Consider the following 15,000-nt stretch of genomic DNA (forward strand, 5'->3'; position numbering starts at 1 on the left):
GTGAGAGTATGTGTGTGTGTGCGTTCGTTGAGGCTCCCCTCAACACCTCACACAGGACAGCCATCTGTCCTGTAATTAACCTCCCTGACACGCAGAGCCCAGCTCTCTGAGGCTCCAGCTTTCCCGCCCATTTACCGGTCACGTGACCTTGTTTACCTTCTAATGCGCCGGGGCTTGTGTTGAATGGTTGCGAGCACTCCCAGCGCCTGTCTGTGGGTTTCTTTCTGTTCTGTCAGTTTTATTATCCCTGGTTGGAGGTGCCCAGGGTGTACATTGACCAGGACGGCGTTGAGCTCCAGCACGCTGCAGCCCTCAGGGCGTGTCGGGCGGTGAGAAGCGTTCAAGATGTACACCAGACCGGGGGGGGGGGGGGTTGGTAGGATTGTGTGATGTAACAACGACACCTTGACTCTACTGTTAGTAACTTTCCTCTACTTGGATTCATTAGTCACTGTGAAGGCTCTGCCGGGCTGATAACACAGAGGGGCGGACGAGAGGGGTTACAGATAGATAGAGACTGAGAGAGTGTGGGAGAAATTGGCTGGAGAGAGAGAGTGAGGCACAGAGTATAGCGAGATAGCAACTAGAAGGGTCAGGCAAAGTCGAAGGGGACGGAGACGGAGAGTGTGAGAGATAGTGCCAAGAAACAACCAGGGGCCGGAAGAACAGGGAGTCTGCATGTGCACGTACAATTGTGTGTGTGTGTGTGTGTGTGTGTGTGTGTGTGTGTGTGTGTGTGTGTGTGTGTGTGTGTGTGTGTGTGCGTGTGTGTGTGTGTGTGTGTGTGTGTGTGTGTGTGTGTGTGTGTGTGTGCATGTGAGAAAAGTTATATTACAGTGTGAGCCGGGGGCCAATTCCATGCTGAATTCCATTGTCATCTGCAAGACAATGGGCCGTCATCACTGGTATTTCATACTCAGCGAGTGTAGAAGTGCCGGCTCGCCCTGCCTGTGGGCTATTAGGATCCGTTGGCATTGTGTGTGTGCGTGTGCGTGGAAGGCATTCAGTCTGAGAATAGCTCCGACGTCACCGCTGCGGAATACATTATACATTTCATACAGTGTGTACTTACCGTCTCTGCAGTGGGGTGTCAGATAACTGCACTTCCTGGATCACGTTCTTCCTCGGGTTTGTCTCGCATCGCGCCCACTATCTCCAGCCTGCGACGTTTCGATGACTGCTGGTACACACGGCAGAATGCCTGAACACTGAGTCTTTTGTCGGTCCCCCTGGCCCTCTGGACCAGAGAATAGAGATGGGAAACAGGGAGCCGTTAAGGTGCAAAGGTTTCTGAGTGACTCGTACGCAGGGATCAATCGTTGCACCTTATTGCATTAGCAACATTTAACATGGACGTTGTGCTGATGGCTCATTTTGTCTGACCTGTTTGTGATTCATAGCGCATCCCTGCACCTTATGGTTGGGGGCGGCCAGGCAGCGTAGAGCCCAACATAAACAGGGCACAATGTGTCAATATGATAGGGGTACATAGGCAGTACATCCTGTACATACCATATTTATATATATATATATGTGTGTGTGTTTGTGTGTTTGTGTACAATCGGTTCCCCTGTGTAACAAATGGTATGGATTTCTGCTCAGGGAAATCATACGCTACTAAAGAGTCGAGGATGATATTGAAACAGCTTTCGACGGCTCTGATTGAGACGGGGAAATCGATGCGGTGGTAATAAAGAGAGCGAACCAGACGATACATGAAGTGGGAGAGTGTTTTTGAAAGAGGAGTGTCCTGTCTGCGTCTGATTACGCCCATCAGGGGAAGAGGAAGGCAGGGGGATGAGGAGGATGTACGACAGAGTGTTGCTCTGTTGCGACACAACGTTATCCCTGTGTGTTCCCTTGCGTTAGTCCTTTATTAGGGGGGCTGGTAGATCATAACTATTCCGCAATGTGACAACACGTAACCATAAAATTGTGAGATATTATTCCTCTGACTTCGGTGTGAGGGGTATGAATACGTCTGTGGTCGTGTGTGGGTTATTTTCACCCTGCGCTGGCAGATGGATGGAAGGATGCGGGGACAGAAATGGGACAGGCCCGGTTTGGATTAGACGAGGGACACGGGGAGATTGAGTCGGAGGACGTGTGGCTGTTGGATGCCTGGGTGTAATTAACAAGGCTCTGCTTTTAATCATCTGATGCCATTGGGCGGGGAACTCGCATCCTTCTGCTGTTAACAGGTTCGACAGCCCACGCTTAAATGGCACAGCCTTAATTTATTCATCAAGGCCTTCCTTTCTTCATTTCCTTGGCTTCTCCCTTCTTACGTTTGTTGTCCTGTTCATCTTTGTGTTTGTATGTGTGTTTACTCCCTCCCTCCTTTCCTTCCATTCCTTCCTTTCCTTCATTTCCTTCCTTCCTTCATTCCGTTCTTCCTTCCCTCATTCTTTCTTTACCTCTGCCCATCATTCTTTCATGTATGTGTCTGTTGCTCCCCTCCCTCCCTCCCTCCCTCCCTCCCCTCCTCCTCCTCATAAACAATCCCAGGTCCGCCTGAAAGGCTGGTTTACAAGTGCCCGTCTTGTAAGAATGAGATCATTAACTCCTACGCCGTTTCCCCCCAAGTCCACCTTCCCCAACCCTCCACGGCCCGTGTCCACGTCCGGGACGCACGCCAACCCTGCAGTGCCCTCCGATAGCAGGCCCGCGTCCAAAGGAGGACATGGAACGGGACTGCGCCTGATGGCCAGACCCGAGCAGCTGAGCACAGATAGCAGCCGCCATCTGACTACTAATCAACCCACTTTGGCTCTGCCAGCGCCGTTTGGCTGGAGAGTTGGCTTATGGATTGTCTCCTCCCCCTATCTGTGGAAGTCGTCGTCAGTGGATGCCAGACTCTTTGCTCATATAGTATGCCTGCCTCTGTCTGCCTTAGCATCCTTGGTCACACCGGAAGCCACGACTTGATCTAAAAGGTGGCAGTTGGAGCACAAGGGGAGGAGTCCGAATAATATGTAAGAGAAGTACATTTTCCTTCAAATTGAGCATAATGGCAGCACATTTCCTTCCATCTCTCTATGCATCTCAGTGGGAGGTGGTGAGTACTATAAGCACTTCCCTGAGGGACATCCAGACGGGTGAGGGCGGATGTCCTCAACATCCACCGACTGGCCCCCCGTCACCCCCCGATCGTTCCCGGTGAAGCCCTGCTACCTTCCAGCGCTGCATTTAACATGAGGCGCTCAGCTGCCGGTGGACACAGATGGCCCGTGACTCAGATCCCCGAGCGGATCGTATTGACGACCGCACACGCCGGTGGTGGAGTCACGCCGGGAGTGATTCGGCCGTTTGTTTTCATCGTGTTTAGAAGCGAATTAAACAACCCTCAGAAACGGGTCTACAATGTCGCCGTCTGTGTCATTCAAGACGGTGGTTCTGTTTTCGTTGCCGTGTGTAAAAAAACGGATATACAACTGCATCTGGCTATGTTATGGTGAGGGCAGCAGTGTAGCGTTTAAACGCCACAAAGGAGCGGACACTGATAGAGAAGATATTAATTTGCTGTCGAATTATCCCTTCTCTTCTCATGGTGTCCAACTGTTGCTGAACGCTGCTATAGCGGTTCCAACATCATTTGGCTGCTGTATTTAACCCCTTTGCTCAATAAAGAAAAACTGGTTGCTGGCATTAGAGTCTTCATAGACATGGACTGAAAGAGAAGCCGGTCTAGCATCGGTGTTGAGGTGCTGTGGGTAGTATGATGAGGAAATGTATTGGATTCGTGTTGGATTCCTCAGCCTTAGCCTAAGGGTTCTTGGGTTGTGTATTATTTGGGGTCTGGATTAAGATTCTCAAATCGCACACAACAGCACCACCACAAAGCCAGCCTATTCAACTTGTATCGCTCTCTTTGCTGGATGGGTGCCTCCCCCTACCTCATCGCTCCTGGGGTCAAGAGAAATTATTGGTTGTTGTCCTTGGGACGGCCGGTGATTGCATACCAATGACAGCCACGGTAATTCACTACGGCACTCGTATGGATTTCCTGCCAGTGGACTCTGACAGAGTGTAGAGTTTGGTGGAGACAACACAAACAGCCCAAACAAACTACCTCTGCCCTGCGATATCAAAACTATATGGAGTACTCCCGCATAAACTATTCTGCTTTAAGAGAAATGAGGCCAGTGTTTGTTTCGGCGCCTCTCCTTCGGTAGCGGTATCCAGCCATAAGGAGCCGTGTTTGTCGGAGCCAAGTGTTGGCGAGGTAGAGAGGGGCCCCAGGGGCTCTGACTCACCCTTGTTTGTATGTGTGTGTTTGGGGGGGCGGGGGGGTCATGTGTATTAGTGTGTATTAATGTGTGTGTGTGTGTGTGTGTGTGTGTGTGTGTGTGTGTGTGTGTGTGTGTGTGTGTGTGTGTGTGTGTGTGTGTGTGAGTGTGTATGTGTCGGGTGTGTGTGTGTTGTGTGTGTTTGTGTGTGTGTGTCAGGTGTGTGTGTGTTTGTGTGTGTGTGTTTGTGTGTGTGTGTCAGGTGTGTGTGTGTGTGTGTGTGTGTGTGTGTGTGTGTGTGTGAGTGAGTGCGTGTCGGGTGTGTGTGCCAGGCAGACCCTCTGAGGTGTTGGCGGGGGCAGTCACATTAGCCTTATGGCGTCGCTTGCTGCAAATTGTCAGATCCTGCAGTCAGCTATAGATGCTGCTGTTCTCCTCCCTCTCTCTCTCTAACTCTATCTTGCTCTCGCTCTCTCATTTTCCTTCCTTCTCCCTATCTCTCTCTCTCACGGTTTTGCAGCGTCTGCATAGTGCGGGTCAGTGGTATGTGTGAAAGCTCTGCTTCACAGTTGCACCTCCAGTGATTTGGCTGCGGTGCATGTCTGTATGTTTGTGCGATAGTATTCATAACACACATGTATGTATGCCTGTGTGTTGGCAAACATTGTGTTTGCGTCTCCAAGCGAGCGAGGCAGCTCCGAAAAAGAAGACGATGATAATAACAGGGGACGGGTGTTGCCTCTGAATGCTATCCAGTTGATAACGTGAGTGTCTCCCTCCCTCCGCGCCCCTGATTCCCAAACAGCACTACAGTGCTCGTGCGCTGCTTGAATGTTATACCAGCATGTGGTTTATGCCCGTACATAACAAAGCCAGGTAAGCAGCCAAAACACAGGGCGCCTAGCAACCAGGGGGCTCTAAGGACTCAATTACCGGCCCGGCTAGCAGGGGGGGGGGACAATATAGAGTATAGAGAGACCTAAAGAGACTCATCGAGGGGGGGGGGGAGAGAGATCAACAAAAACAAAACAAAAAAGATTATTCAACACCGGGGTAGTGTGGCTTCCCCTCTGTTGGAAGCCCAGACATTCGTCTTGCCGCCCAAAAGCACCCTTGGTAATGAAATAAGGCGACAACTGTGTTCCTGGAGAACATTGCACCGTTGTGCGTTGGCTCAGCCTGGGCAATGCCTGCTGGGGATTCCCCACTCATTTTCCCAGAGAGAGATATATATATATATATGTGTTTACTGCCAGATTGAAGCAGGCCATTATAATCTGCACACTTATTACGTTTGATTTGCAAAGTTATTACGTCCCGCAAATGGCAATATCTGCAAGCAAATTAAAATATTGTCTGAACATATTAGGTTTGCTCAAGGCATGGCTAAATGAAGGAGGGGTCCCCCTGTTCAATTAATGTCAACACAGGAGATAACTTGGGGTAATATCCGGGGGAAGATGTTGATGTGATGAAACCCAATGGCGTTGTATCAGACTGTGTAAACACGTGGGGGGGGGGGGCGAGGGAGAGAGAGAGAGCGAGAGCGTGATTGGGAACAGTTGCAATTACTCCCCGTTAGTAGAAGTATCTCACTGCCATCGTTTGACAAACGATGTTGGGAAATGTGTTGCGGCGGGTCAAATGAAACGTGGCAATTAGTGACATGAGGATTTTCCAAAGCTTTATTGTGGTTTATTGTCGGGCTTTCATTGCCGTCAATAAAGTGTGTGTGTGAGGGGGAGGGGGGCAGTAGCCTGGCTGGCGCGGTGATGGGAATGAGTCAGAAATGGGTTATGTGTTAAAATAAAAAGTGAATACAAGGGAAGGAGGGAGAGGGGGGGGCGGGGTTGGGGGGGAGGGGCGAATGGAGAAGGTCAGCCCTGAAGGTCACCACCTCCAATCAGCTAGCAAAGATGAATACGGAGACCGCCGTTCTAAATGATTTATTATAATATATATCTGTTGGAACAGTGGCCTGCAGCACTGTGTGTGTGTGTGTGTGTGTGTGTGTGTGTGTGTGTGTGTGTGTGTGTGTGTGTGTGTGTGTGTGTGTGTGTGTGTGTGTGTGTGTGTGTGTGTGTGTGTGTGTGTGTGTGTGTGTGTGTGTGTGTGTGTGTGTAGGTAGTGTGTGTGTGTGTGTGTGTGTTTTGGAAGCATGAATCACATAACCATTAACGTTTGACTGCCGATAATGTCAGCTGTGAATCCGTCCTTATTTTAATTTTTTGCACTTCCTCTCGATGTTCAACCTGCTCATTAGCAGCAGCATACGCTGGCCACGTCCACCAAACCAAAACATCTAACGCTTTGGCAAAGTAGCCATGCTTTTAGCTACAGTGTAACGCAGCTAATCAAAACAAATTAATTATTTTTCTCCCCGCTATTGCTCCTGTGAATATCCCCCTTTCTCTCTCTCTCTCTCTCTCTCTCTCTCTCTCTCTCTCTCTCTCTCTCTCTCTCTCTCTCTCTCTCTCTCTCTCTCTCTCTCTCTCTCTCTCTCTCTCTCTCTCTCTCTCTCTCTCTCTCTCTCTCTCTCTCTCTCTCTTCTCTCTCTCTCTTTCTCTCTCTCTCTCTCTCCCTCTCTCTCTCCATTGCTCTCTCTTTCCCTCTCTTTCCCTCTCTTCCCTACTTTCATTTATACCTCCCCCCCCCTCTATCTCTCTCTCTCTCTCTCTCTCTCTCTGGTGGTGTGGGGTCCTCTCAGGGCCCGTGCAGCTGGCTGCTGAGATCCGTGGGCCCCTCAGTGGAAGTTCTTTGCAGCCGTTACGATGGGGGCGTTATGCTAAAGAATAGTGGCAATGAAAGCGCTTGGTGCGTGAGATAACAGAGGCCCCAGCCTGCTATCTGACAGACTGCGGAGCCTAAACCACAGCATTTGCATATTCTAATGGGACCACTGTTCAGGGTTAGCCGCTCACGCTAATGGCGCGTTTAGCCGCTAATAAATCAGTTAAGGCAGATCTCTGCAGGGGCCCAGGGAGCAGCGATTTCCTGTGTGTGCATGGGCGTGTGTGTGGGTGTGGGTGTGCGTTTGCTTGTGTGAGAGAGTTCAGAGAGAGTCTTACTCATACACAATGTAAACAATATAGAGATAGGGATAATTCACATGTGTATGTGTGTATGCATGTATTTGTGTACTTGTTTCTGTGTGTTTCTGTGCAGTATATAGGGTGTAGAATAGGGTTATGTTTTTCCCGCCAGGGAAGGGCCATCCATAGAGAGATAAAGTATGAACCGCAGGAGCTCATTTCATGTCTGTTTCCATACTGTCATACCAAAGGGCATTCAGCTGTTAGAATAACCCCCGTCTAAAGCAATCCAGGCAGACCAGACCAAATCAAACGATCAGATGAACACTGCAATAGTTAGTGTATGGTGCCACATTCACAGCCATTAATCACTTGTTAAACAGAGCTCCTTTGGACAGTGATTTGTGGCTGGCTCATCCTGTTGTACGGGGAACGTCACTCGGTCATGTGAATTCTGGCTCATTTAGATTTAGTCGTTTACCTGTTTTTCAAAAAGCGGCAGTATTTTTTTCTGCTTGCCTCCTGCTAAGCTAATTACGCGTTGCATTTGTTTGCTGATGTTGTGTTGATACCCCGAATTTTATTCGGCAGAGCAGCATTTATCATATTGGATCAATCAAATTCGATTAGAAGAGTCTGCAATGGAGACTTGACGGGGAAGGGCCCACACAGGAGGATAAAGACCCAAGAGGCACTTCTAAGTATTGCGTACAAATATAGCTATTCTAGGCTTTTTTTTTTTACTTGAGTAACAGGGGAAAAAATAAATGACGCTGGTTCATTTTGGCCGTATTGTCGTAGCGGTGGTGTGCGTCTGCCTGCGCATGAGCCACACAAATCTTTTCAATGTGCGCCAACGTCTGTATGCACAAATGGGTTCATGGATTGAAATAGACTACAGTTCCATTAATTAACCGTCCAACACACACTCACACATACACGTGCACACACATGTACACCCAGAACCACACTGACTAGAAGGAAACGACTGGGTTTGCTGAGGGCCAACGTGGCTCGGGACGGCCAGGGGCCTCTTCCTGCCCTGCCACCCTGGCCCCTATGCATGTAGGTCAGCCTCGGCCGCCAGCATACCCCCCCCCCCCCCCCCCCAACACAGCCATCCCTCCATCCCTTCTCCTCCCTCCCTCCTGTTGGCCCTCCAGCCATCCTCCCCTCTGTGGCCGCCTCCTCCTCTCTGTATACGTTCATATCACGTCGTACTTTGTGACCCTGCAGTTTCTATACGTCCACATCTCGTCCCACTGGGTTATTATTATTATTATAATTATAGGATGGTTTCCGGTTAAAAGTGTGTTCAGCAGAAGGATGATAAACCTACCTTTCTCCAAGCCGCAGTAGCGGTAAAATGGGATTGTATGTTTTGAAATACCACAAATAAGCCGCTCCGTAGTTTAAGACGCAACTATTTAGGCATCTTTGCCCACAACCCAAATACACAGCAGCATTATGGTTCACGATACTGGCTTAGAAAAGGAGGCATCTTTAATTTTGCATATAATTCATTTAGACGCAGAGGTTCTGAGTTGACGTTCATGGACTGAGAGCACATTGCGGAAAAACTTTTTTTTTTTCTTAATGTAAAATCATCAAAGCATTAGTGCTTTACTTCGTGACAGCATTAGGAACTTCATGCTTCATCTCTCGAACACAAATCTCTGAAAATGGCGCAGATGTTTTCCCTTGGAAGTGTTTCTGTAAGCTGCAGTGAGTAAAATCGGGATACAATCCGCGGCTTTATTTACCGAAAATAAGGTACACAAACGCACACACACAGTGAACACACACAGTGAACACACACACGTTGACGTTTGTAAGTCAGAGTGGCCATTAAAAAGTGTTTTGGTGGATTTTCTTATTCAAACGTCAATATTGCAGTACATCTGTCGACCTCTCCTAAAACTGTGTGCAATTAAACTGCTTTAGTGTTGTGGTGATTTTTTAAAGTTTAGTTCACTCCGTTGGTTTGAGGTAATTTTACAAAAAAAAAAAGGCCCATCTGCCTCATCCACCTGCACACACATAAAACACAAAGAAGCCTCCTCGAGGAGGACTGCTTATCCACACCACCACTAGGAGTCTGCAGAGTCTGGGGAGAAAACACAATGCAGACACTTTTATTTGAATTGTCTGTAAATCAATCAGACACCTCAGTTCTGTGAGGCGTCCCAGCGTCTTTAGCCTGCCTGCTTCTGGTTTGAGGATTCATTACATTTAGTTGGATGACATTTTACTGTAATTCTATAATTCAACTATAGCACCACCACTACTAGCACCACTACCACTACCCCCACTACTAGCACCACCACTACTAGCACCACGACTAGCACCACCACTACTAGCACCACTACTAGCATCACCACCACTACTACCGTCACTACTAGCACCACCACCACTACCCCCACTACTAGCACCACTACTAGCACCACTACTAGCATCACCACCACTACTAGCACCACTACCACTACCCCCACTACTAGCACCACCACTACTAGCACCACTACCACTACCCCCACTACTAGCACCACCACTACTAGCACCACTACTAGCACCACCACTACTAGCACCACTACTAGCATCACCACCACTACTACCGTCACTACTAGCACCACCACCACTACCCCCACTACTAGCACCACTACTAGCACCACTACTAGCATCACCACCACTACTACCGTCACTTCTAGCACCACCACTACTAGCACCACTACTAGCACCACCACTACTACTACCACCCCTAATAGCATCACCACTACTACTAGCACCACTACTAGCAACCCCACTACTACTAGCACCACTACTAGCAACACCACTACTACTAGCACCACTACTAGCACCACAACTACTACTACCACCACTAATAGCATCAACACCACTACTAGCACCACTACTAGCAACACCACTACTACTAGCACCACTACTAGCAACACCACTACTACTAGCACCACTACTAGCAACACCAATACTACTAGCACCACTACTAGCAACACCACCACTACTACTACCCCCACTACTAGCACCACCACCACGAATAGCACCACTACTAGCACCACCACTACTACTACCACCACTACTAGCATCACCACTACTACTAGCACCACTACTAGCACCACTACTAGCAACACCACCACTACCACCACCACTACCACCACCACCCCCACTACTACCGTTACTAGCACCACCACTACTAGCACCACCCCCCCCCCACTACTAGCACCATTAATAGCACCACCACCACCACCACATACACCACCACTACTATCCCCACCACCACCACTACCACCACCACCACTACCACCACAACTAGCACCACCACCACCACCACAACATACACCACCACTACTAGCACCACTACTAGCACCATCACCACTACTAGCCACACTACTATTACCACCAGCACTACTACCACCACTACTAGCATCACCACAACTAGTACCAACACCACAACTAGTACCGACACCAACACCTCCACCACCCTATGAAAGATCATGATAAGGCTGTGAAAAGTGATGGAGCATTCGTTTGCTGCTACCCAGCCTCGTTGCCTGGCAACCCCAACCGACTCCCCCCCCCCCCCCCCCCCCCCTTGCCACAAATCGAGCTTCGCTCTCACAGTCCAGAGCCACGACCACCACCATCACAACCATCACCAGCACCTTTGCTGTGGTGTCACCTTATGTGAAGCTATTCCTCTTTTATGTGGATTGTATCCTTTAAACATAGGCGGTGTGAGGCAGAAAGTGTGCCGCATGCACTCGTAGAATCGACCTCTATTGCTAACGCATCACTCTTCATAGGCTCATCATTTGTAATGAACAAGGTGAGTGGTGTAGGGGAGTTCTCACTTGGGTCCACATTCACACGCATCTGCATGTGGATCAAAGCTGAGTTAATACCTAGCTTTAAGCCTACAGCGCTCTCTCTCTCTCTCTCTCTCTCTCCCCCTATCTCTCTCTGTCTCTCTGTCTCTGTCTCCATCTATGTCTCTTTCTCTCCGCCTCTCTCACCTACTCTCTCTCTCCCCCTCTCACTCTCCCTCTCTATCTGTCTCTGTCTCCATCTACGTCTCTCTCTCTCTCTCTCTCTCTCTCTCTCTCTCTCTCTCTCTCTCTCTCTCTCTCTCTCTCTCTCTCTCTCTCTCTCTCTCTCTCTCTCTCTCTCTCTCTCTCTCTCTCTCTCTCTTTGTCTCTCTCGCTCTCTCTCTCTCTCTCTCTCTCTCTCTCTCTCTCTCTCTCTCTCTCTCTCTCTCTCTCTCTCTCTCTCTCTCTCTCTCTCTCTCTCTCTCTCTCTCTCTCTCTCTCTCTCTCTCTCTTTGTCTCTCTCGCTCTCTCTCTCTCTCTCTCTCTCTCTCTCTCTCTCTCTCTCTCTCTCTCTCTCTCTCTCTCTCTCTCTCTCTCTCTCTCTCTCTCTCTCTCTCTTTGTCTCTCTCTCTCTCTTAAGGACGTTAGCTATGTGCGGCACATCCATGTGGATTATCCTCCATGTAGACGGATGCTGTTGTGTTGTCACGCCGTCAGCCCACCGTCGACGGTCGTCTTCTCCCCTCCAATCCCTCCTGCTTCCCTGCAGAAACGCCCCAAACTTCAACAGGATGGTGGTTCTATTATAGAAAATAGATTCTTCCCCACGTCATCGCTTGCCCCACTTTCTGTCCTCCTCCTCATCTCGTCCTTCTCCTCCTCCTCCTCCTCCTCCTCCTCCACCCTTTCCTCCTACTTCAATCCCTGCTTCTCCAAACCCTCTTACCCCATCTTCAACAAATGGACCGTATTAATCGTAGTTACACAATCGTAACACGAGTCCAATTGTTACGCTGATGATAACAATATAATAGCAATAATAACACAAATGTGGTTGCTAGGGGTGATCCAGGCGTTGTGACGTGTGTGTGCGCTCTGCGATTTGTTGTCCTACACCAGTGATGTGTAATGTGTTGGAGAATGAAGAGGGGGTTTGCTTCCTGAGGTGTTTTCAAACCTTTCTGAGTGTTTTCTGGGGTATACAGTGGGAAACAAAATTAGACACTGCATCACTTATATATGAGTTTGAATATCTTGGTGTGGCAGCTGTTAAGTTTGTCTGAATGTGGGACACAGGGTATGTGTGTGCTTGTGTGTGTGTGTTTGGGTGTCTATGTGCGTAAATGGTGTGTGTGTGTGTGTGTGTGTGTGTGTGTGTGTGTGTGTGTGTGTGTGTGTGTGTGTGTGTGTGTGTGTGTGTGTGTGCGTGCGTGTGTGCGTGCGTGCGTGCGTGCGTGCGTGCGTGCGTGCGTGCGTGCGTGTGTGTGTGTGTGTGTGTGTGTGTGAGTGAGTGATAGATAGATAACTGCACACATCATTCTAAGGGGCTTCTTGTTTGAGACAAATTGAAGAAGGTGGTCTGCAAGAGTGTCCCTCCCAGACGGGAGGAGCTCCGCATTTGAACGTTCCCCAAAACAAAGAGAGCCACGGGTCGTAAAGCTGTGCTTCAGTGGCGTTTTAGGGTTATTCAATAACGTTATGGCCTGCGAGGTCCTCTATGGATTCAGCATCAGCGCTGCCTCAGGTTGTAGAGAACAATAAAGAACGTCTGAGAGCTCTTTCTGTAAAGATATCAAAGCATCAAAGTGTGTGTGTGTCTGTATGTTTGTTTGCGTGTGTGTGTGTGTGTGTGTGTGTGTGGGTGTGTGTGTGTAAGCATGTGTGCATGTACGTGTTTTTCTTTGTCTTTGTGTATGTGTGTTTACATGCATATGTGCATTTGCATGTGTTTGGGTGAATTTATGCGTGCGTGCATGTGTTTGCGTGCGTGCATCACCGACAGCGGCCGTATCATGTCCCCCTCTCTGGCTCAAGCGTCCTGGAGGTTGATTTATAGATTAAGTCCAAAGCCATAACCTTTCTTACATGTTTTCATTAAAGCCCCTACGATAACCTGGCCTAATCTGAAGAGGGAGGGAGGGATGAGTGAGTGAGGGAGGGAGGTTGAGGGAGGGAGGGCGAGGGGGGCTGGGGGGTGAGGGAGGCTGGGAGCAATAAAAGGCAGTGACACGGGGAGGTGATTCCAGCGGCTGCTTTATATTTCCACCACAGGTGCTTATTTAGCAGGTAATTCACATGTGACACAAACACAAGCATGGAGGGGAGTGGAAATGGGATAACCGAAAAGAGAGAGAGAGAGCGAACGAGTGGGAGAGAGAGATTGAGAGAGAGAGAGAGAGAGAGAGAGAGAGAGAGAGAGAGAGAGAGAGAGTCAGAAAGAGAGACGGAGCGAGAAAGAGAGAGAGTCAGAAAGAGAGAGAGAGAGAGAGAGAGAGAGAGAGAGAGAGAGAGAGAGAGAGAGAGAGAGAGAGAGAGAGAGAGAGAGAGAGAGAGAGAGAGAGAGAGAGAGAGAGACGGATGGAGGGATGACGGAGAGAGAAAGGGATGATAGAAAGAGAGAAAGAGAGAGCGAGAGAGATGGAGGGATCAGGAGAGAAGGAAGGTGGGACATGCTGACGATGTAGGGAAAGAGAAGGAGGCAGGAATGGAGGATTTGTCAATTAACTTAATGAACAAACGTCATTAGCCCGGGCCGTTAACAACCTTAAGCCGCAATTATTGCAAGTTCTACTGTTTTTGAAGAGGCCTCCAGGGGCCTCGGGCTGGGGGAGGTGGGTGTCTGAGCTGCGCTCACACGGTGCCACTGCACTCACACTGAGCACCACAGTGGTGAAGACACGCACCTGGTAGAGATGGAGAACATGGGACCGGATGAGCCAAGGATTTCATTCATGTTGTCAATGATGCACTCTGGGAATGGAGAGACAGCTGGGCGTACTCTGAGCTGTTGTACTTACCTGTGTCTCCCCTGTTTTCCTTCCTGTGTGCGTGTGTGTGTGTGTGTGTGTGTGTGTGTGTGTGTGTGTGTGTGTGTGTGTGTGTGTGTGTGTCTATGCTTGCGTGCAGGCTGATCCGCAGGGCCGAGACATCGCCATCCGTCCCTTCCTGGAACACTGTGAGAACACACACATGACCATTTGGCTGGGCATCGTCTACGCCTACAAGGGACTGCTCATGGTAAGAGACGGCGAGGCCGAGTGTGTGTCTCTGTGTGTGTGTGTGTGTGTTATGGACATGCACTCTCAAGTGGAGCGTGTTAAAATGAAGCACCCGCTGTTTGTTTGAGACATAAAACATACCTCCACGTGGAATAACTAAAAGTGTAATTCCGGCGAGAATTTAACCCAGGGTCTTTGTTTTGGCATGACAGCCCATCAAATAAGCCCTCCAGATACCTTTTTCATTGAAAATCGAGGTATTAGAGTTTGCCCGGCGCAATGTTTGGCGTCCATGTTATTGGCTTGGGGCATTGAGTTTCGCTTCCAAATCGGCATTTTTGAACCACTAATATTGTTAAAAATAGCACCAAACCTCTGCAGTAGCATGACTAGGTTCCCTACACATAAAACGAAGCACAAACAACTTAGTTTGAAAACCCGGAGTTCATTTAAAAATACAGTTTAACAAGCATTACCGGTAGCTCCGAATACGCCGGAGTTTGGTTCAAGGAGGAAAGTTTTGGAATTTATAATTTATGTAATTTATATTTCTAAATAATATATAGCAAGTGTTGACACGTAAATTAAAGGACTTGCATATGTAAGTTACAGGTACAAAATATTTGTTTGCTACAATCAAGCATGGCACGTTGTTGACAGAAGACGCACTGCACACGTGATTAACGCATAGAGGAAAGGACAG

At 48.9% G+C, this 15,000-nt stretch overlaps 1 protein-coding gene across 1 annotated transcript in view; it reads left to right on the forward strand.

Annotated features, from left to right (window-relative positions):
- Nucleotides 1-15,000, forward strand: part of gabbr2 (gamma-aminobutyric acid (GABA) B receptor, 2) — a gene marked incomplete in the record, with an annotated part of 189,734 nt that overhangs the window by 159,766 nt on the left and 14,968 nt on the right. Inside the window, 1 exon segment of the mRNA XM_030347822.1 lies at nt 14,206-14,316. Coding sequence (XP_030203682.1) covers nt 14,206-14,316 — 111 coding nt within the window.

The sequence above is a fragment of the Gadus morhua genome, chromosome 22 (assembly GCF_902167405.1).
Source record: "Gadus morhua chromosome 22, gadMor3.0, whole genome shotgun sequence".
NCBI lineage: Eukaryota > Metazoa > Chordata > Actinopteri > Gadiformes > Gadidae > Gadus > Gadus morhua.